At 42.8% G+C, this 21688-nt stretch overlaps 1 protein-coding gene across 1 annotated transcript in view; it reads left to right on the forward strand.

Moving 5' to 3' along the window:
- The window catches only part of dctn6 (dynactin subunit 6), a 78970-nt gene that overhangs the window by 23981 nt on the left and 33301 nt on the right, over positions 1-21688 (forward strand). The window contains exons 3-4 of the mRNA XM_078540291.1: positions 5298-5403; positions 11474-11562. Coding sequence (XP_078396417.1) covers positions 5298-5403; positions 11474-11562 — 195 coding nt within the window. The remainder of the gene's footprint in view (positions 1-5297; positions 5404-11473; positions 11563-21688) is intronic.

Raw genomic sequence — 21688 nt, forward strand, 5'->3', positions numbered from 1 at the left:
TCCTCCCGCGCTCCTCTCCGGCTCCCGGCTCCTCCCGCGCTCCTCTCCGGCTCCCGGCTCCTCCCGCGCTCCTCTCCGGCTCCCGGCTCCTCCCGCGCTCCTCTCCGGCTCCCGGCTCCTCCCGCGCTCCTCTCCGGCTCCCGGCTCCTCCCGCGCTCCTCTCCGGCTCCCGGCTCCTCCCGCGCTCCTCTCCGGCTCCCGGCTCCTCCCGCGCTCCTCTCCGGCTCCCGGCTCCTCCCGCGCTCCTGTCCGGCTCCCGGCTCCTCCCGCGCTCCTGTCCGGCTCCCGGCTCCTCCCGCGCTCCTGTCCGGCTCCCGGCTCCTCCCGCGCTCCTGTCCGGCTCCCGGCTCCTCCCGCGCTCCTGTCCGGCTCCCGGCTCCTCCCGCGCTCCTGTCCGGCTCCCGGCTCCTCTCGCGCTCCTGTCCGGCTCCCGGCTCCTCTCGCGCTCCTGTCCGGCTCCCGGCTCCTCTCGCGCTCCTGTCCGGCTCCCGGCTCCTCTCGCGCTCCTGTCCGGCTCCCGGCTCCTCTCGCGCTCCTGTCCGGCTCCCGGCTCCTCTCGCGCTCCTGTCCGGCTCCCGGCTCCTCTCGCGCTCCTGTCCGGCTCCCGGCTCCTCTCGCGCTCCTTTTATAAAACAAATCAAAATATGACACAGAGCCACATAAGGCGATATTAGGTCAGATGACCAAAAGCTTGGTCAAAAAGGTAGGTTTGAAAGAGGATCTTAAGGAGGCACAGGAAATTCCAGAGCTTAGGGCCGAGTTAACTGAAGGTACAACCACCAGTGGCAGAGTATTTAAAATTGGGGATGCTCAAGAAACAAGAATTGGATGAGGGCAGGTGAACATGAAAATTTCCTCGTTCTCATAATCCAATATAACACATGGCGTCCCTTTGAGGATTTCCAACAATTTTATTGGAAATGCTGTTGTTTTTGTGAAACAATTTGACAACTGGTTACTGTTGACCCATTTTACTTTGAAAATTTCCTTCCTTTCCCAGATCTCTTTTTCATATTCCCGAGATCAACCCTCAACCTCTTTTCCGTGACACTCCTTATAAAATGGGTACCGTCCCAGAGTGGCTGGTTATCTATATAGCATCCTCGAGGTGCATTTTTCCCTGGCTGGCCCTGAGTTCGTTTAAAATATTCGATAAATACATAACCATATCTGTCACTTCTACTAGCGCAAGTGTCTCCGCAGCTAGGGTGCTTTTAACTACTATATTTCCTTAGAATCCCATGCTAAGGGACAACATTTATCGTTTCTTCCCTCTAAAAGTATAATGAATCCTGTTGTACTCAAATAATCATCAGGAGGTGTCACTAAAAATCACTAATTTTGTCCCTTATGGGCCACCCAGGTCTGGAAATCTGAGTGTGCTGTCACAAATCACGAATCGGGATAGTGCGCTGTACTATCAAGCCCCACTGCTCCCAAAGCCGCAACAAATGTGAGAAAGTTTGATCAAGACACCAGATTGTCCCAATTCTACCTAACTCTTTAACTTAGGTTAACAGAATACCAGCACCAGGTTTGTAAACTTAAGTAAATAGCTATTTATTGAGTAGTGTCAAAAGAGAGAAAAATGATCTGCTAATTTCTAACTCTATAATCTAAACTGTACCCCTTCTTAAATCCTTATACACATACATACAAGACAAACATGGATTTTAAGTGTGGGATAAAACAGTTCAATAGCATCAATTCCAGTGTACAGGATTCAATGGGTTGATTTTGATTGATGGGTCCCAAATTCCTTTCAGTTCTTTGTTGATACATGATGGTCTTCTAGTTCATTGGTTGAGCACTTGCCTTTCGATGTCTCTAATGATGATGTTCCCCTTTTCCTTTTGACAGGGGTTTTCAGAAGGAGCAGGTTATAGAGATATTGAGGAGAAAAAGCCAGCTAGCTATTATTGTAGGATTAGTGGAATCTTACACACGTAGGAGAAAGAGGTTTTAAGTCTTTTTCCTTTCAGGCTAGAAGCTATTCAGCTGCACTGCTCTCACACAAAACCTGGTCACCTGTTCAGGAGCTAATTAAAACGCTGTTGCCAGACAATTGCCATTAGACCAGACTCCTCCTTGGCATCATCCTGTCTTTCATGGCACACTCTGTTCCAGGACAGCAACATTGTATATATCCCTCACACTGTTTGAGTGGACATGTCTTTCAAAGTGCAGCCATTGTAATTTTAATCCACAGTCCAACAGAAAATAAAAAGGTATGTTGCTTACAGTACATTCTTCTAAACTTAATTTCTTCAATGCCTTATTTGCTTTTAGCACTTCCCAACAGCATATTTCAACATGGTGCTCAATTCTAATATATCATAGCATGCATCCGGCCTAGTTTGTATGCATAACCAGTTTAATTGCCCAGTTAAGCTTCTTGATTGATGACCTTCTTCCTTGGTTGTAGAGTCTTCCTTTTGAGAGGATCTGGCCTGATTTATCAGGATCCTATTAACATTCTTCCCTAGGTATGATTGTTGAGTCAGGGTTATTCCCAATTTAGTCTGCCTAATGTCCAACCCTTTATACTTAAAAGCTCCAGAAGCCTGACCTCCAATTTTGAATTCCTTTAATTTTATCTATCACAAATTTCTCTAATGTCACAGATCCCCCTCCACCCCCACAGGAAGTCACCTACGTATATTAAGAAAATGCCTGCTAGTTTTCCTACATACTTCCATTAAAACATTGCTGGATCTACTTTTAGCTGAAGACAACCAACTTTTAATGGGACGGACCTAACTGGAAAACACCATATCGTTGATGTGTTGTTTAGCCCATAAACACTTGTTCAGCCTCCATAATTTCCCCTCTATATCTTTGGCTTCTTTTGGAGGCTTTAAGAATACTTCTCTTTGAAATGTTGCCCTTGCAAAAATGCTGCTTTGACGTCAATGGATTTACATTCCCATGAGTAAAAGTGCTCCAACCTATCCCTTTCTGAACTTGCTACACTCTGTCAGGTCCAACCCTGACTTTGTTATCAAACCTGCTGACAAAGGTGGTGCTCTTGTTGTCTGGCGTACTGACCTTTACCTTGCAGAGGCTAAGTGCCAACTCTCAGATACTTCTTCCTACCTCCCCTTGGACCATAACCCCACCACCAAACATAAAGCCATTTTTTTCATGACTCACTGACCTCATCTCCTCTAGAGATCTTCGCTTCACAGCTTCCAACCTCAGTTTCCCAACCCCGCATAGCCTTCTTCTACTTCCTTCCCAAAATCCAGAAATAGGACTGTCCTAGTAGACCCAACATTTCAGCCTGTTCCTGCCCCACAACTTATTTCTTCCTATCATGACTCTATCCTCTATCCCCTTATCCAGCCTCTTCCCACCTACATTGGATTCCTCTGCTGCCCTATGCCATTATCAACAATTTCCAGTTTCCTGACCCTGACCGCTGCCTCTTCACCTATGGATGTCCAATCACTCTACACCTCCATTCCCCTCCAGGATGGTCTGAGTGCTCTCCCCTTTTTCCTTAAACAGAGCCCCAAAGAATTCCCATCCACCACCACTCCCCCCCACCTGGCTGAACTTGTTCTCTCACTGAACAATTTCTCCTAAAACTTGTCTCACTTCCTCCAAATAAAAGGTGCGGCAGTGGGTAACCGCATGGGCCCCAGTTATGCCTGTCTTTTTGTGAGGTATGTGGACATTCCATGTTCTAGTCCTTCTCAGGCCCCGTCCCACAACTCTCTTTCTCGGTACATCAGTGACTGCATTGGTGCTGCTTCATGCTCTCACCTGGACCTGGAAAAATTTACTGATTTTTTTTTTGCTTTCAACTTCCACCCCTTTCTCATCTTCACATGGTCCATCACTGACACTTCCCTTCCCTTCCTTGACTTCCCTGTCTCCATTTCTAGTAATAGACTGCCCACCAACTCCCACAGCTACCTTCACTACACCTCCTCACACCCTGCTTCCTGTAAGGAGCCCAGCCCATTCTCCCAGTTTCTCTGCTTCCGTCAGATCTGTTCCGATGATGCTGCCTTCAAAAACTGCACTTCTGATATGCCTACCTTTTTCCTTAGCCGAGCTTCCCCACTGTGGTTGACAGGGCCATCAACTGTGTCCGACCCACCTCCTGCACTTCTGCCCTTACCCCTTCCCCTTCCATCCAGAACTATGATAGGGTTCCCCTTGTTCTCACCTTTCACCCACTACCTCTACATTCAAAGGATCACCCTCCACCATCCCCAGCATGATGCCACCCACCAAACATATGTTCCCCTCGCCTCCACTGTCAGCATTCCATAGAGACCATTCCATCCATGGCGCCCTGGTAAATTTTTTTCACAACCCCCTCATCACCCCCAACACCTCACCCCTTCCCACAGCACAATGCCAAGGAGGTCTACACCTGCCCCTTAACTCCTTCCTCCTCACCGTCCAAGGCCCCAAACACACTTTTCAGATAAAGCAACAATTCGCTTGCACTTCTTTCAATTTAGTCTACTGTATTCGCTGCTCACAATTCTCTCTCCTCTGCATTTGAGAGAATAAATGCAAACTGGGTGACCGCTTTGCAGGATACCTTCGTTCAGTCTGCAAGCAAGACCCCGACCTTCCCGTCACTTGCCAGTTCAGTTCACTATCTTGCTCTCATGATCACGTTGCCATTCTTGGCCTGCTGCAATGTTCCAGTGAATCCCAACGCAAACTGGAGGAACAGCACCTCCTCTTCTGATTAGGCACTTTACAGCCTTCTGGCCGTAACTTCAGAACAAGAACTGTCCTCCATTTTGATCATTTTTTAAAAATATTTATTTTTTCCCAACCCCTTCCCCCACAGGGCCGGTCTGTGACTTGTTCTTATGTTATGCTTTGAGAGGATGCTGAACCTTGTTCTGCTATTAACACATTCTGCTATCTGACCTTTAGGCCACTATTACAACATTCCTTAGTTTTTAACACTCTGACTAACACTCCCTTTGTCTTGTGTCCATGACATCTTTGTCAAATCTCCCCTGAGCTCCCACCTATCCCTGATCTTCTGTTTTGTTCCACCTGCTCCATCCCTTTTCTTCATTAGTATAAAATTCATCACATTTCTACCTCAGTCATACAGATTCGAAATGTTAACTCTGTTTCTCTCTCCACAGATGCTGCCAGACCTGCTGAGTTTTTCCAGCATTTTCTGTTTTTATTTCAGATTTTCAGAATCTGCAGTATTTTGTTTTTATTATACTTGGGTACACTGTTACTCTGCCCATAAAGTGCTGGGTACGGGTGAAAAAAGTATTAATGCAATGCATTTTTTTTTTGTTTAGGTCCAAGAACAGTCGTACACCCCAAGGCTCGCATTATTGCAGAAGCAGGACCAATCATCATTGGTGAAGGAAACTTGATTGAAGAACAAGCCCTGATTACGAACAGGTAGGCATATGACTAAATGCATAATGGGTATTCCCAAATAGAGGTATTTGAGATGTGACAGAAAATTATTATAATAATATTGTTCTTTTAGTGCCTATCTATTACTTGGAATAAATAAATACCACTTGTATTCTTGAAATACTGCTTGTTAACATACAACACTGGATAAGTACTGGATATTAACAAACCCCCAGGACCAGATAGCCTGTACCTTGGGATCTTAAAGTGACTGCAGAGATAGTATATGCATTGGTTCTAATCTTCCAAAATTCCTTAGATTCTGGAAGCGTCCCAGTGGATTGGAAAATAGCTAGTGTAACACCTTTATTCAAGAAAGGAGGGAGACAGAAAGCAGGAAACTACAGGCCAGCTAGCCAAACATCTGACATGGGGAAATTGTTAGAATCCATCATTAAGGAGGCTATAGCATTATACTCAGAAAATCATCATTTGATCAGGCAGAGTCAACATTGTTTTTTGAAAGGGAAATCATGCTTAACTAATTTATTAGTTTTTTTGAGGAAATATCAAGCAAGGTGTGTAAAGGACAATCTGTAGATGTGGGATACTTGGATTTCCAGAAGGCATGTGTGATGCCACACCACACAAGATAAGAGCACATGGTGTAGGGGGTAACATATTGGCATGGATAAAGGATTGGTTAGCTAACAGGAAGCAGAGAGTAGGGATAAATGGATCTTTCAAGTTGGCAAGTTATAACAAGTGAAGTGCCACAGGGATCAGTGCTGGCCCCTCAAATATTTACAACATACATCAATGATTTGGATGAGGGGGCGAAATGTATGATAGCTAAATTTTCTGATGACACCAAGATAGGTAGGTAAGTAAGTTGTCAACAGGAGGTAGACAGTGTGCAAAGGGATATGGACAGGTTAAGTGAGTGGGCAAAAATTTGCCAGATGGCATATAATGTTGGAAAATGTGAACTTGTCCACTTTGGCAGGCAGAATAGAAAAACAATATATTATTTAAATGGAGAGATTGTAGAACTCCAGTGGTACAGAGGGATATGGGTGGCCTGGTACATGAATCACAAGAAGTTAGTATCCAAGTACAGCAAGTGATTAGAAAAGGAAATGGAATGTTGGCATTTATTGCAAGGGGAATCGAATATAAAAGTGGGGAAGTTTTACTGCAGCTGACCAGGGCCTTGAGGCCACATCTGGAATACTGTGTGCAACTCTGGTCTCCTTATTTGAAAAAGATACAATTGCATTAGGAGCAGTTCAAAGAAGGTTCACTCGATTGATACCTGGGATGAGGGGCTTAACTGTTGAAAAGTTTGAACAGGTTGGGCCTATACCCATTGGAGTTCAAAAGAATGAGAGGCGATCTTATTGAAACATAAGATCCTGAAGGGATTTAATAGGGTAGATGCCAGGAGAATGTTTCCACTTGAGAGAGACTAGAACTAGAGGACACAATTTAAGATTAAAAGGTCTACCATTTAAGATGGAGATATATGTTTTCTCTCAAAGGGTTGTTAGCATGTAGATTTCTCTTTCTCAAAAAGCAGTGGCGGCTGGGCCATTGAGTTTACTCAAGGCACAGTTAGACAGATTTTTGATGGACGAGAGTTAAGGGTTATGGTGAGCAGATAGCAAAGTGGAGTTGAGACCACAACCAGATAGCCATGAACTTATTGAATGGCGGAGCATACTCAAAGGACTGAATTGCCTACTCCTGCTCCTAAGTCCTATGTTCCTATGAACAGAAATTTCCTCAAACTAAATACTGGGAAGACTGAAACCATTGTCTTTGATCCCTGCCACAAATTCTGTTTCCTAGCCACTGACTCCATTACTCTTTATGGCAACTGTCTGAACCTGAAGCAGACCATTGGCAACTTTGCTGTCCTGTCTGACACCCAAGATGAGCTTCCAATCACATCTCCGCTTCATAACCAAGACTACCTACTCAAAGTAAAAGTGGAAATTGAATCACATGCGGCTTCCCTCACGCTCAGGTGATGCCAGGAGGCTGAGCTGGGTTAAGCTGCCACCGGCTCCAAGTGTCTCCTGCCCACTGCATGTTCCCTTCCGTGATGCCACTCTTCCATTCCTACCTCTGCACATCTGCTGAAATGCTCATCCATGCCATTTTTAATTCTGGAGAACTATTCCAGTGCTCTTCAACCAACCTCTCATCCTCCATTCTACATAAACTTGAGCTCATTGAAAACTCTACCTGTGTCCTTACTTGTACCAAGTCCCATTCACTCATCATCCCTGTTTATGCTGACCTACGTTTGTTCTGGATCCAGCATTACCCAACTTTAAATTCTTACCCTTGATTTCAGACTCCTCCATGGCCTCATCACTTCCCAACTCTGTAACCTCCTCCAGCTCCTCCAATTCTGGCCTCTTATGCCAACCCCCCCCCCCTTAAACCAACTTATATTTCACCCCTTTTCTATTTTTCCTTAGTTCTGTTGAAGAGTCATGCAGACTCAAAACGTTAACTGTGCTCACTTCCACAGATGCTGCCAGACCTGCTGAGTTTTTCCAGGTATTTTTGTTTTTGTTTTCGATTTCCAGCATCTGTAGTTTTTTGCTTTTTATCTGCTATTTCTTCCCTTGGTTCTCTTAGCAACTTGGGATACATTTCATCCGGGCCTGGTGATTTATCTACTTTCAAAGATGCTAAACCCCTTACTATTTCCCTCTGTCACTATGTTTATTGATTGAATATTTCACACACCTCTCCTTAACCACAATGATTGCGTAATTCCTTAATTTATATTTGTTAGAAACCATGTCTATATCTTAAACCTCCGTTCATAGGTTCCTTTTTGGTTTCTAATGTCCTACTCTTTATTTAGTTATCCGCTTGCTCCTTATGTATTTATAAAACATCTTTGGATTTTCTTTATGTTACTTGGCAATAGTTTTCATGCTATTTCTTTGTTAGCCTAATTTCCTTTTCACTTTCACCCTTGCATTTTCTAATACTCTTGTAGGTTTTCTGCAGTATTGTGCTAAACAATCACAACTGTCTTTCTTTGTGCTAGATATTATTCCAACCAGGAGAGTTCCCCCAACCTCCATTTCCTATTGATTTTAATTTTGCCAGAGCTCCTTGATGCCACACTCGGTCAGGTGCTACCTTGATGTCAGGGGCAGCACTTGCACCTCTCCTCTTTTGTCCATGTTTGGACCAAGGTTGTAATGAAGTCATGAGCTGAGTGGCCCTGGCAGAACCCAAGTTGAGCATCAATGGGCAGATCATTGCTGTGTAAATACTGCAAGCAAGCTCTCACCAACAGCAATATGATAATGTTCAGATCTGTTTTTGTGAACTCTGAAGGATGGATATTGGCCAGAACACCAGGGATAATTCCCCTGCGCTTCTTCAAAATATGACACAGAATACTTATATTAACTTGAGAGGGTAGATGGAGCTACAGTGTTAGGTCTCATCTGAAAGATGGAACCTTCGACAGTGCAGCAGCCTCTCGATTCTACACTAGACTGTAAGCCTTGATTTTTGTGCTCAAGCCCTGGAGTGCAACTTGAACCCTCAACTTTCTGACTCAGGAGCAAGAGTGCCTCCAACTAAACCACAACTGACTGTTACAAGCTGATGGTGTTTGATTTGGAACTTTGTTTTCTGAAGGGGGATACCAAAGAAATCCTATAACCTCTCAATTCTGGCATTACGCTACTCTTGCTGTACCCTTTCCATAGTTGTAATATCCGTTTTATAGAGAGGTGCACAGAATTTCATGTAATACTTTTGCTTTGACCTACTGAGTGTTTTGTACAAATTTAATATCACTTCCATGCTTTCAAATTTGAGCCCTAATGTATAATTATGAAATTTTACATTTTTTATAACTGAGAATCCCATTATGGTCTGTTCTACCTGAAATCCAGTTAGCTGTCCCTCAGGCCTTACTCGCACTTCACCTCTTTTGTCCATGTTTGGACCAAGGCTATAATAAGATCATGAGCTGAGACACCACCCTCCCTGCCCCTGCAGGCTGCAGGTCTCTGTGCTGGGGCATCAACTTTTTACAATTTATATCAATGACTTAGATAAGGGGAACAAAAGCATGGCAGCTAAATTTGCACATGACACAAAAAGGTAGGAAATGTTGTAAATAGGACACAAGAAGATTGCAGACAGATGTAGGTAAGTTGATGAGTGGGCAAAAATCTGCAAATGGAGTATAATGTGGGGAAATATGAAGTTGTTCACTTTTGACAAGAATAAAAATGCTGAGTATTACTTAAACAAAGAACGACTGCAGAATTCTGAGGTGCAGAGGGATCTAGGTGTTCTAGTGCATGAGTCACAAAAAGTTAGTATGCAGGTACAGCAAGTAATTAAGGCGAATGGAATGCTATCCTTTATTACAAGAAGAACTGAGCATAAAAGTAAGGATGTCATGTTTCAGTTATACAGGGCATTGGTGAGACCGCACCTTGAATATTGTGTGCAGTTTTGGTCTCCTTATTTAAGGAAGGATGTAATTGTTTTGGAGGCAGTTCAGAAGAGGTTTACTAGATTGATACGTTGAATGAGTGGGTTGGCTTATGAGGAATGGTTGGACAGACTGCGCTTGTCTCCACTGGAGTTTAGAAGAGCGAGGGATGACTTGATTGCAGTATACAAGATCCTGAACAGCTTTGACAAGGTGGACGTGGAAAGGATGTTTCCTCTTGTGGGTGAGTCAAGAACAGGGGGGCACTGTTTTAAAATTAGGGGTCACACTCTTAGGACAGAGATGACGAGAATTTTTTTCTCTGAAGGTCATGCATCTTTGGAACACCACCTCTGAAGGTGGTGGAGGCGGGGTCATTGAATATTTTTAAGGCGGAGGTAGATAGATTCTTGTTAGGAAAAGGATGTGAAGGTTATCGGGGGTAGATGGGAATGTGGAATTCAAAACAAACAGATCGCCCATGATAAAAGCAAAATACTGCGGATGCTGGAAATCTGAAACAAAAATTGCTGGAAAAACTCAGCAAGTCTGACAGCATCATCTGTGGAGAGAAAGCAGGTCTTAATGTTTCGAGTCCGTATACATCATACAGACTCAAAACGTTAACTCTGTCTTTCTCTCCACAGATGCTGTCAGACCTGCTGAGTTTTTCCAGCAATTTTTGTTTTTATTTCAGATCGCCCATGATCTTATTGAATTTCAGAACAAGCTCAAGGGGCTGAATGGCCTACTTATAAGACGTAGGAGCAAAAGTAGGCCATTGGGCCCATCGAGTCTGCTCTGCCATTCAATGAGATCATGGCTGATCTGATAATCCTCAACTCCATTTTCCTGCCCTTTCCCCATAACTCTTGATTCCCTTACTGATTATAAGACCATGCTCCTATTTCACATGTTCGTATGGTAAGTGCATATATACTCACTTTGCTTAGCATTTAGCAGTAGAATGTTACCAACAAAGTGTGACAGGAAGTAAATGTGATGTAGGATTTATGTGCCACACTTTTAATAGATTATAAAATATTATGCGGTACATAAATTTAAGTATCGTGACACCCCTATCATGTCATGCATTGCTGAACTCACCATCATCGCAGTCTTTGTTGATCTACACTAGCTTCTGTTCCTCGGCTTTTATATTTTAAATCCTTTCTGACATTTTCGAATTTTCCCATGGTTTTGCAGCACCAGTATCTCTGCAACTTCCATCATCTTTAGATCCCCTCTTGCATCCTTTGACCTTCTGATCTTAATCCTTTGTGCTTGCACCACTTTCAGCTGCCTTGGCATTGCCATCTCTGGAAAACCCACCCCATCCCCACTTCTGCCTACAGCTTTTGAGAACTTTTCAAACCCTGACTTTTAAACTAAACATTCAAGCACTCATCCTATGATGCACTCATCACATGGTGCCTCAGCACCTACTCATGTACTCTTTTTTCCCCTCTTTGCCTTCACCCCATCCCATAAATTGCCTTGGAACAGTTTCTGAGTTAAAGGTGCATGAATGAAATGAAAATTGGAATTTTCTTGTGAGCAGTGAGTGACCCCTTGCCTTCTAGTTTTAATTTTAAAAAAAATATTCATTATTGTATCTTCCAGCTATCCAGAAAATCTCATGCCTCAAAAGGAAGATATTGAACCTAAAGTTATGACTATTGGAACGAACAATGTATTTGAAGTTGGATGCCGTATCCTTTCTTGTATATAATTATCACTGGAATTGCTGTTAGAATATCTGGTGTTAATATTCCAGAAAACCAGTTGTGAAGGCTAGAACTGGAGCCAATCTTTACACTTTTTTTATAAGCATTTATTAACAGAGTCATATGTTACAAGCATACACCTCCTAATCCAAGCATCATAATTTTAGTTTGTCAATTTATAGAGCCACAAGTGAATCCCCAGTTAATGCCAACCACCTACACACAATTAATATCTGACACAGACGTTATGAGCCAAATGTCCTCCTTCAGTTCCCTAAATTTTTATGATAAAGCCAACATAACAGTTGGTAATCTTAGAGAATTGAACTTCCCCAGAAGTCTTTGTCTTCATTGCCAAACCATCATAATCTTGGAACAGAAGCAAAATCAGGAATTGTTTTTGATGTGACTTCTGATTCCATAGATACTGTAGTTGTATTAGTTTTTGGTTACTGTAATCTAGTCAAAAATAACCTACTTCTTTATTTAATATCAGTGTTATTTCCAGCAGGTCCACAAAGTTCTTTTTCTTTTCAGCTCAGTTATTGTCATGTTGCTTTTATATACTAGTCAAATACTGAGTGCATCCTTTTAATTAGAATTAGTAAAACTTCAGCGATTAAAGTCAGTTACTGTTCAACAAATACACAGTAAATTAAAATCATTCTTCAGTTATTTTGAGGTTTTGAAAAAATTTACTTCTGGATGGTCATTTTTACAGCCAACGGCTTTTGTAGATTCTGCTGAATGCCCTTAATCAGCCAGAATTCTCAATTCTTGGGTGAACTTTAGGACATTAGGAATTGGGACTAATTACTTTCTGTATTGTGAAGCACAAGCACCAAACAAGAATTTTACGTTTTCTCAAGAGAAAGCATAGCGAATTGTATAGGTTTTAAAAAAAATTCCAGTGTTATAACTCTAATCGTTCATTTATTATGCTTCCAAAGAATCTTCACCTTCCATTTGTTAGTCATCAGTTTACTTGCTCAGAATATTACAAATGAATGAAACTAAGGAAAAACTGCGCAGCAAAATTGTTAAACGTTCCCTAATTTTTCTGAGCTGGTACAGCATATTTTGATCTGGAAAATCAGCACTTTCCTTATTTGGGGCCTCTGTAAATGTAATAATCCTCTCTTTTTCATATGTTTCTCCTGCTTTTTCAGCTGTATTGCAATGCTGGACCTAAAGATGCTGTTATTGATAAAGCCAGATTTATTTCCTCCTCCTAGAAGTAATGTGGCCACTGATATCCTGTGAATTTTTCTAGAAAATATAAAGCAGTTTATTTTTTAAAAATGTGTTAAGTAAAGGAAATTTCCTGTGGCCTTTTAAAAGGTCTAACTTTCCCTCAGGTAAAAGGGTACTTTTAAAAGGGAAGGAAAGTTGAAAAATAGAAAAATGCAACTGTCCTTTTGGGCTTGATTTTGCTTTCAGCAATGATCCAACAGTGCCAGCAGTTTGTTAAGAGTCTCACTTACCCATAGACTTTCTATGGATATGTGCACAACAAGTTCCTGTTAGTTACAGATCCAAAAAGTGAAGTGCTCTGCAGGGCATCTGGAATAGCTGTGAACAAGACAAACAGCCCTTTAGCAATTCTTCAAGTTTATTGGTTATGAGCAGTGCAGGTAGTGTCAGTTAGAAAATTGAATTCAATCTCAAATGCTGTACCAAAAACAGATAAATATGCAGTGCAGGAAAATGGAGCTGAGGTTGTTCTATCCTTGCTCATATTTCATACATTCTTGTGAAATTGAGAGGGATAAAGATTGGATTCTGAGAGAAAGGGGAGGAAAAAAATCTTTTCTTTTTTGGATCTCCAGCATAGTTGACCCCTCCTAAAGAAGTGAGACATCATGCTTGTGAAAGTTCATTTTCAGTGCCAGAGAGGTGGTTTGTAGGTAATTTAAGACTTGCCATGGTGTTAAAAGGTAACTTGCACTGGAACAAACAACCCAAACTTTTTCCAACAAGTTTAGTTCATAACTTGTGACGCTCTTCAATGTACTTGAATGGGCAGCCAGATTGGGAGTTGCTGTTTTTGGGAAACCATTGGAAGAACAGCACTTCTTGGGTAGCAACTTCAGAATTTCTGTATTTAATTGCGCATCTATGATTGCCAAAAGTTTCTGTCTGGTTTCCACATAAATAAGCACTGTTCACTGCACTTATAACAAAATCTGGCCCAGTATCTAATTTTGTTCAAAAATGTAATTTTTTTAAAAACTAGCAATCGGCCACTTAGTGGATGTGTTAATTGCTGATGTGATTTCTACTGGCTTTCACATGCTGAGGACCATTATCTCAAATATTCGATTATGGTAATTATAAGCACAAAGAACTTCCTAGAGAGTGCCACGTAACAACAATAGCAGCCATTTGTATTTACATTGTGTCTTTAACAAAATAAAACTTCCCAAAATATGACACTGTGCCACATAAGGAGATATTGGGGCAGATGACCAAAAACTTGGGTCTAGGAGATAGATTTTAAGGACTGTCTTAAAGGAGGAAAGCAAGTTAGAGAGGCAAAGAAATGTAGGGAGGGAATTCCAGAGTCTATATCCCATAAGCAGCTGATGGCACAGCCACCACAGGTAGAGCAATTTAAAATCAGGAATGCACATAAGGTCAAAATTAGGTGAGCACAGATCTCTTAGATGGCTGTGGGGCTGGAGGAGATTACGGAGATGGGGTGAAGTGAGGCTGTAAAGGAATTTGAGAACAAGGATAAGAATTTTTAAATTGCACAGTTTAACCAGGAACCACTGTAGGTCAGTGAGCTCAGGGTGATAGGTGAATGAGACAATGTGAGTAAATACATGGGCAGCAGAGTTTTGGATAACCTCAATTATGGAGGGTAGGTAGAACACTGGAAGTTAGTCAAGTATGTGTTGAAATAGTCTAGAGGTAAGACATGGATGAGGAATACAGCAAAAGATGAGCTGAGGCAAAAGCAGAATTGGGTGACTTTATGAAGATGGAATTGACAGTCTTAGTGATGGTACAGATATGTAGCCAAAAGCTCATCTCGAGATCAGATACAACGCAAAAGTTATGGTCTGGTTCGGCGTCAGAGTTGCTGGGGAGAGAGATGGAGTCTCTGGCTTGGTGCAGGGGGAGGGTGGATTTTTGTAGTGGGGACCTAAGACAATGGTTCCCAAATAATTAGTTTGAAGGAATTGCTGCTCATCCATTATTAGATGTCAGAATGAGCAGCCTTGAAAATTTAGGGACAGTGGAGGAGTCGAGAGAGATCATGGTGAGGTAGAGCTGGGTGTTGTCAGAGTGCATGTGAAAACTGATGCCGTGTTTTCCAGTTTCACCAAAGAGCAGCATATAGATGAGGAATAGGCAGCCAAGAATAGATCCAAGGGGAAAACAACAGATGCAGCAGTGTAGGTGCAGGAAGAGAAGCCATTGCAGATATGAACATACGAATTAGGAGTAGGCCACTCAGCCCCTTGAACCTGCTCCGCCATTCAATAAGATCATGGTTGATCTGATTGTAACCTCCACTCCACATTCCTGCCTATCCTCAATAACCTTTCACCCCCTTGTTTATCAAGAATCTATCTAGCGCTGCCTTAGAAATATTCAAAGGCTCTGCTCCCGCTGCCTTTTGAGGAACAGAGTTCCAAAGACTCACGATCCTCTGAGAAAATTTCTCCTAATCTCTGTCTTAAATGAGCAATCCTGTATTTTAAAACTGTGACCCCTAGTTCTAGATTCTCCCACAAGAGGAAACATCCTCTCCACATTCACTCTGTCAAGTCCCCTCAGGATCTTAAAGGTTTCAATCATGTTGCTTCTTACTCTTCTAAACTCCAGTGGATGCAGGCCTAACATGTCCAACCTTTCCTCATGACCTTTCATAGTCACCCAATCCTGGTATTAAAACCTTCTCTGAACTGCAAATGCATTTACATCCTTCCTTAAATAAGGTGACCAATACTGTACACAGCACTCCAGCTGTGCTCTCACCAGTGCCCTGTATAACTGAAGCATAACCTCCCTACTTTTGTAATCCATTCCCTTCGCAATAACATTCTATTAACTTTCCTAATTACTTGCTGTACCTGCATACTAGCCTTTAATGATTCATGCACTAGGACACCCAGATCCCCCTGAATCTCAGAGCTCTGCAATCTCTCACCATTTAGATAATTTTTTTTCTTATTCTTTCTGCCAAAATGGTCAATTTCACATTTCCCCACATTATGCTCCATTTGCCAGATCTTTGCCCACTCACTTAACCTATCTATGTCACTTTGTAGCCTCCTTACATCCTCTTCACAACTTACTTTCCTACCTATCTTTGTGTCGTCAGCCAATTTAACAACTATACGTTCGGCCCCTTCATCCAAGTCATTTATACGAATTCTAAAAATTTGAGGCCCCAGCACTGATCCCTGTGGCACACCGCTTGTCACATCCTGCCAACCAGAAAAAGACCCATTTATGGCTACTCTGTTTCCTGTTGGCTAACCAATCTTCTGTCCATGCCAATATGTTACCCCTTACACCATAAGTTTTTATTTTCTGCAATAACCTTTGATGTGGCACCTTACCAAATCTGGAAAATCTTTGGCTACAATTAGGCAGGTAAGCATAGAATCGGCTAAGTGCAGTCCCATCCAGCTGGACAATGGCAGAATAGAATTGGAGAAGGATAGTGTAGCCAACCATGTTGAAGGCTGCTGACAGGTCAAGGAGGGATAATAGTAATGGGCATGTCAAAAGATTTCAAAATGGCGATCAATTAATCTATTAAATCTCAAATGATCAGGAACAAGATAGATTTTGCTAGAAATGTGCAGTGTAGATTCCACCTGTCAAGAGTGCTTGGTGCCACAAAGGTGCCTTGCTTTCATTGATTTTCATAAGAGACTAGTGCTGCATGCAGACCTACTTAGAACCATAGAAAAGTTACCGCACAGAAGGAGGCCATTCGGCCTATCTTGTCCATGCCAGCCCGAGGACACCCAGGTGCCCTTTCTAATCTCACCTTCCTGCACCTGGCCCATAGCCCTGCAGCTTACAGCACTTAAGGTGCAGACCCAGGTACTTTTTAAAAGAGTTTAGAGTTTCTGCCTCTACCACCAACTTGGGCACCGAATTCCAGACACCCAATGCCCTCTGCGTAAAAAGGTTCTTCCTCATGTCCCCCCTACACTTTCTGCCACTTACCTTGAATCTATGTCCCCTGGTTCTAGAATTCTCCACCAAGGGAAACAATTTTATCCTGTCCACTCTATCTATTCCCCTCATAATTTTGTACACCTCAATCAAGTCACCTCTCAGCCTTCTTTGTTCTAAGGAAAATAACCCCAACCTATCCAATCTCTCCTCATAGTACACTTTTCTAACCCTGGCAACATTCTTGTAAACCTCCTCTGCACTCTCTCCAGAGCTATTACGTCCTTCCTGTAATGTGGTGACCAGAACTGCACATAATACTCCAGTTGTGGCCTCACTTACATAAAATTACATAGAATTTAAAAGCACAGAAGTAGGCCATTCTGCCTAACTGTATGCAGAGATTTATGCTCCACGTGAGCTCCTCCCACCTTAATTAATCTCGCTCTATCAACATTCCGTTTTCCCTCATGTATTTACCTAGCTTCTCCTTTTATGCAGTCAGTCACTTATGGCACAGGAGGAGACTATTTGGCCCAATGAGTCCATGCCAACTTTCCCTGGAACAATCCAGTCAGTCCCATTCATGCACTCTATCCCTGTAGCCCAGCAGATTTTTTTCCTTCCAAGTGCTTCCTATCCTTCCTTTCTATCCAATTTCCTATTAAAGTTATCGATTGTCTCTGTTTCCACCATCCTCGTTGGCAGCAAGCTCCAGGTCATTATCACTCGCTACATTAAAAAAAGTCTCATATTCCCTCGCATCTCTTGCTCAAAACCATTATCTGTGCCCCTTAATCCTTGTGTTATCAGTTAATGGGAGCAGGTTTTCATGCTTACCTTATCCAAATCTCTCATAATCTTGTCCACCTCTATCAAATCTCTCTTGCTCCAAGGAGAACAACCCCTGCTCCTCCAATGTAACCTTGTAGTTAAAATCCCTCAGCCTTGGAAACATTCTGGTAAATCTCCTCTGCACCTACTCAAGGATCTTCACATCCTTCCTAAAGTGTGGTGACCAGAAGTGTATACACTACTCTAGTTGTAGCCTAACCAGAACTAAAGGTTCAGAATAACTTTTCTACTTTGGTACTCCATACTCTATGAAGCCCAAGATCCCAAATGTTTTGCTAACTACTCTCTTACTATGCCCTCCCATCTTCAAAGATTGATGCACATGCACTCCCAAATACCTCTGTTCTTGCATACTATTTGGAATTGTGCCATTAAGTCTATATTGTCTCCTTATCCCTTCTACTAAAATACATCACCTCACACTTCTCCGTATTAAATTCTACCTGCCACTTGTCTGTCCATTCTGCTAGTCTATTTCCGTCCTGTTGCAATCAATTAGTACCATCCTCACTGGTTGCCACTCCTCCAAGTTCGGTATCATTTGCAAGTTTTGAAATGTCACCGTATACCAATATTTCAAATCATATATATTTCGTATATATTTAAGCAGTGATCCTAGCACTGGCCCGTGGAGGACACCCTTGTCTACCATCCTCCAGTCTGAAAAATAACCACTTATGAGGCCTCACTGTTTTGTGTCCTTAAGTCAATTTTTTATCCAAGTTGATACTGAGCGCCCCCCCCCCACCCCTCAAATTTCATGAGCCTGAATTTTGTTAACCAGCCTTTTTGTGGTATCTTAACAAATGCTTTCTTAAAATCCATACAGTCAGCGCCCACTGCATTCCCTTTATCAACATTCTCTGTTACTTCATCAAAAGACTCAATTAGAGTTATCAAGCACAATCATTCTTTTACAAATTCGTGCTGGCTCTCCATAATTAACTCAAACCTTTCTAAGTGCCTGTTGATATGTTTCCCTGATTGTTGTTTCTAAAACCTTATCTACCACTGATGTTAAACTGTAGATACTAATACTGTCATTACACCTTTCCTTGAAGATTGAAAGATTATGGCAAGCCCTTCTGCTATCTCCACCCCGATTTCCTTAAGAAACCTGTGATCCAGGCCATCCAGATGGCAGTTTACCCACTCTATGCACAGACAGGTTTTCCATTACATAATTCCAATTAATTCTCACCTCATCTAATATCTCTACCATCTCTGCTTCTACCATCTAGGCTCAAGCTTTGGAAATCCCTCCATAAACCTCTCTCCTACTTAAAACTTACTCTTTGACCAAGCTTTTACTCACACCTCTCGCATTTCCTTCTCTGGCTCAGTAACAATTTGGTCTTATTCCAAAATTCTTTCTGTGAATCAACAGGAACAGGTGTAGCCAAGATCAAGAAGGTGATGATAGGAGGGGTGATGGGGTCTAGTTGCTGAATAGGATACCGGCAGCAGAAGTTTGGATATGCTGAGTTTACAGAGGATGGAAGGCTGACCAGGAGAGCATTGGAATACTTGCATCTGGAGATGACAAGTATCGATTGATAAAGATCCATGGAGTTTGTGGCAATATATTATTAGCGTGGATGGATGAATGGTTAACAGACAGGAAGCAAAGAGTAGGGATAAACAGGAGTTCTGGAGCCCTTGCTGATGCTGCTTCATGCTCTCATCTGGACCTGGAAAAATTTATCGCTCTTTGCTTCCAATTTCTACCCCTCTCTCTCCTTCACATGAACCATCTCCGATTCTTCCCTTCCTTGACCTCTGCCTCCATTTCTGGTGTAGGACTGTCCATCAATATTCATTACAAACCCACTGACTCCCACAGATACCTCCGCTATAGTTCCTCGCACCTGCTTCCTGTAAGGACTCCATCCCATTCTCTAAGTTCCTCCGCCTCCGTCACATCTGTTCCAATGATACCACCTTCCAAAATCACACTTCTGACATGCCTTCCTTTTTCCTTAACCAAGGCCCCCCCGGCACTGTGATTGACAGAGCCCTCAACCATGTCCGACCCATCTCCCACACCTCTGCCCTTCCCCTCATTCCCTGAACCATGATAGGGTCCCCCTTGTCACTTTTCACCCCTCCAGATTCAAAGGATCATTCTCCACCATTTCCACCAATCCTAGCATGATGCCACCGCCAAACACATCTTCCACCCACCCCCTTTAGCAGTCTGTAGGGACTGTTCCCTCTGTGACACCCTGGCCCACTCCTCCATCAGCCCCAACTCCTCATCACGTTCCCAGGCAATTGCAAAAGGTGCAACACCTTCCCTTTTGCTGCCTCCCCTCCTCACCATCCAAGGCCCCAAGCACTCCTTTCAGGTGAAGCAGTGATTCACTTGCAACTGCTTCAGTTTGGTCTATTGTATTTTCTGCTCCCAATACGGTCTCTCTACATTGGGGAGACTAAAAGCAGACTGGGTGACTGCTTTGTGGAACACCTTCGCTCAGTCTGCAAGCAAGACCCAGACCTCCCTGTCACTTGCTATTTCAACACGCCGTCCTGTTCTCGTGCCCACATGTCTGTCCTTGGCCTGCTGCAATGTTCCAGTGAAGCCCAACACAAACTGGAGGAACAGCACCTCCACCTACTGAGTAGGCACCTTACAGTCTTCTGGACTTAACATTGAGTTCAACAACTCGCTCCTCCATCTTGACCCTCTTTTTAATCCAAATTTTTTAAATTTACTTTTACTTATTTTTTTCTTTTTTTTTTACCCATTTTCCCCACCCCATCCCTCCTCCCACAGGGCCATCTGTCACTTGTTTTTATGTTTTGCTTTGAGTACTGACCCTGATTCTGCTATTAACACCTTCTGCTATCTTACCTTTATGCCACTATCAGCACCTTCTTTACTCTTTACCACTACCACTGACACTCCCTTTGTCTTGTGTCCATGACATCTTTGTAATAGCTGTCATCTATCCCTGACCTTCTATCTTGTTCCACCTGCTCCGACCCCTCTTAAACAGTATAAAATCCATCACATTTCCACTTCCCTTTAGCTCTGAAGAGTCATACAGACTCGAAATGTTAACTCTGTTTCTCTCTCCACAGATGCTGCCAGACCTGTTGAGCTTTTCTAGCATTTTCTGTTTTTATTTCGGGCTTCCAGCATCCGTAGCATTTTGCTTTTGTCCTGGAGTCCTTGCATGCCAAGCTTTGTAGTGGTCTGCTGCACCTTGGACAGCCTCAGCATCGTGCATTTTCAAGTTGGCAGGCTGTGACTAGTGGAGTGCTGCAAGGATCAGTGCTGGGGCCTCAGCTATTTACAATTATATTAATAACTTGATGAAGAGATTGAAAGTAATGTATCTATACATGCTGATGATACAAAGCTAGATTGGGAATGTACGCTGTGAGGAGGACACAGAGGCTGCAAAGAGATATAGACAGGTTAAATGAGTGGGCAACAAGATGGATGATAATAGAAGGAGGTGTGAGATTATTCACTTTGATGGTAAGAATAAAAAGCAGAATTTTTTAAAATGGCTTGAAACTTGTAAATGTTGATGTATTTTGAAGTGTTTATTTTGTGGTGACTTTCATTTTTGCATTGCAAAATTGCGGTTGCAGCTACTGGTATGTCATTAGGATGAGTTGTTCACAGCCTGCTGGGCAAAAAGGGGCTATTGCTCCTCAGCTGCTTGCTATACAACTAGTAACAAAGGTTGTCCTCTCATGATGGTGAGGTTGTCCAAGATGCAGCAGACCTCTACAAAGCATGGCACCCAAGTACTCCAGGATTCCTCCAGAGTGCGATCTAGGCAACAGAAGCATTGTTTTAGCATGCCAGTGGTCTGTTCTGTCACATTTCAAAGATGACATGGCTTTCATTTTATGCATGCTGTTAATGTTGTGCACTGGAGTCATCAGCCATGTGGTCAGTGGATAGCTCTGGTTGGCCAGTAGGTATCCTTTGGTTTGTCATGGTGACTAATACAGATGACACGGTGGACTGCTGCCAGGATACCAGGCATTGACCTGGAAAGGCATGGACTAGTCAGGGATGGTCAGCATGGATTTGTTAAAGGAAGGTCTTGCCTCACAAATTTGATTGAATTCTTTGAGGAAGTGACAAGAG

The sequence above is a fragment of the Cetorhinus maximus genome, chromosome 1 (assembly GCF_964194155.1).
Source record: "Cetorhinus maximus chromosome 1, sCetMax3.hap1.1, whole genome shotgun sequence".
Classification (NCBI taxonomy): Eukaryota; Metazoa; Chordata; class Chondrichthyes; order Lamniformes; family Cetorhinidae; genus Cetorhinus; species Cetorhinus maximus.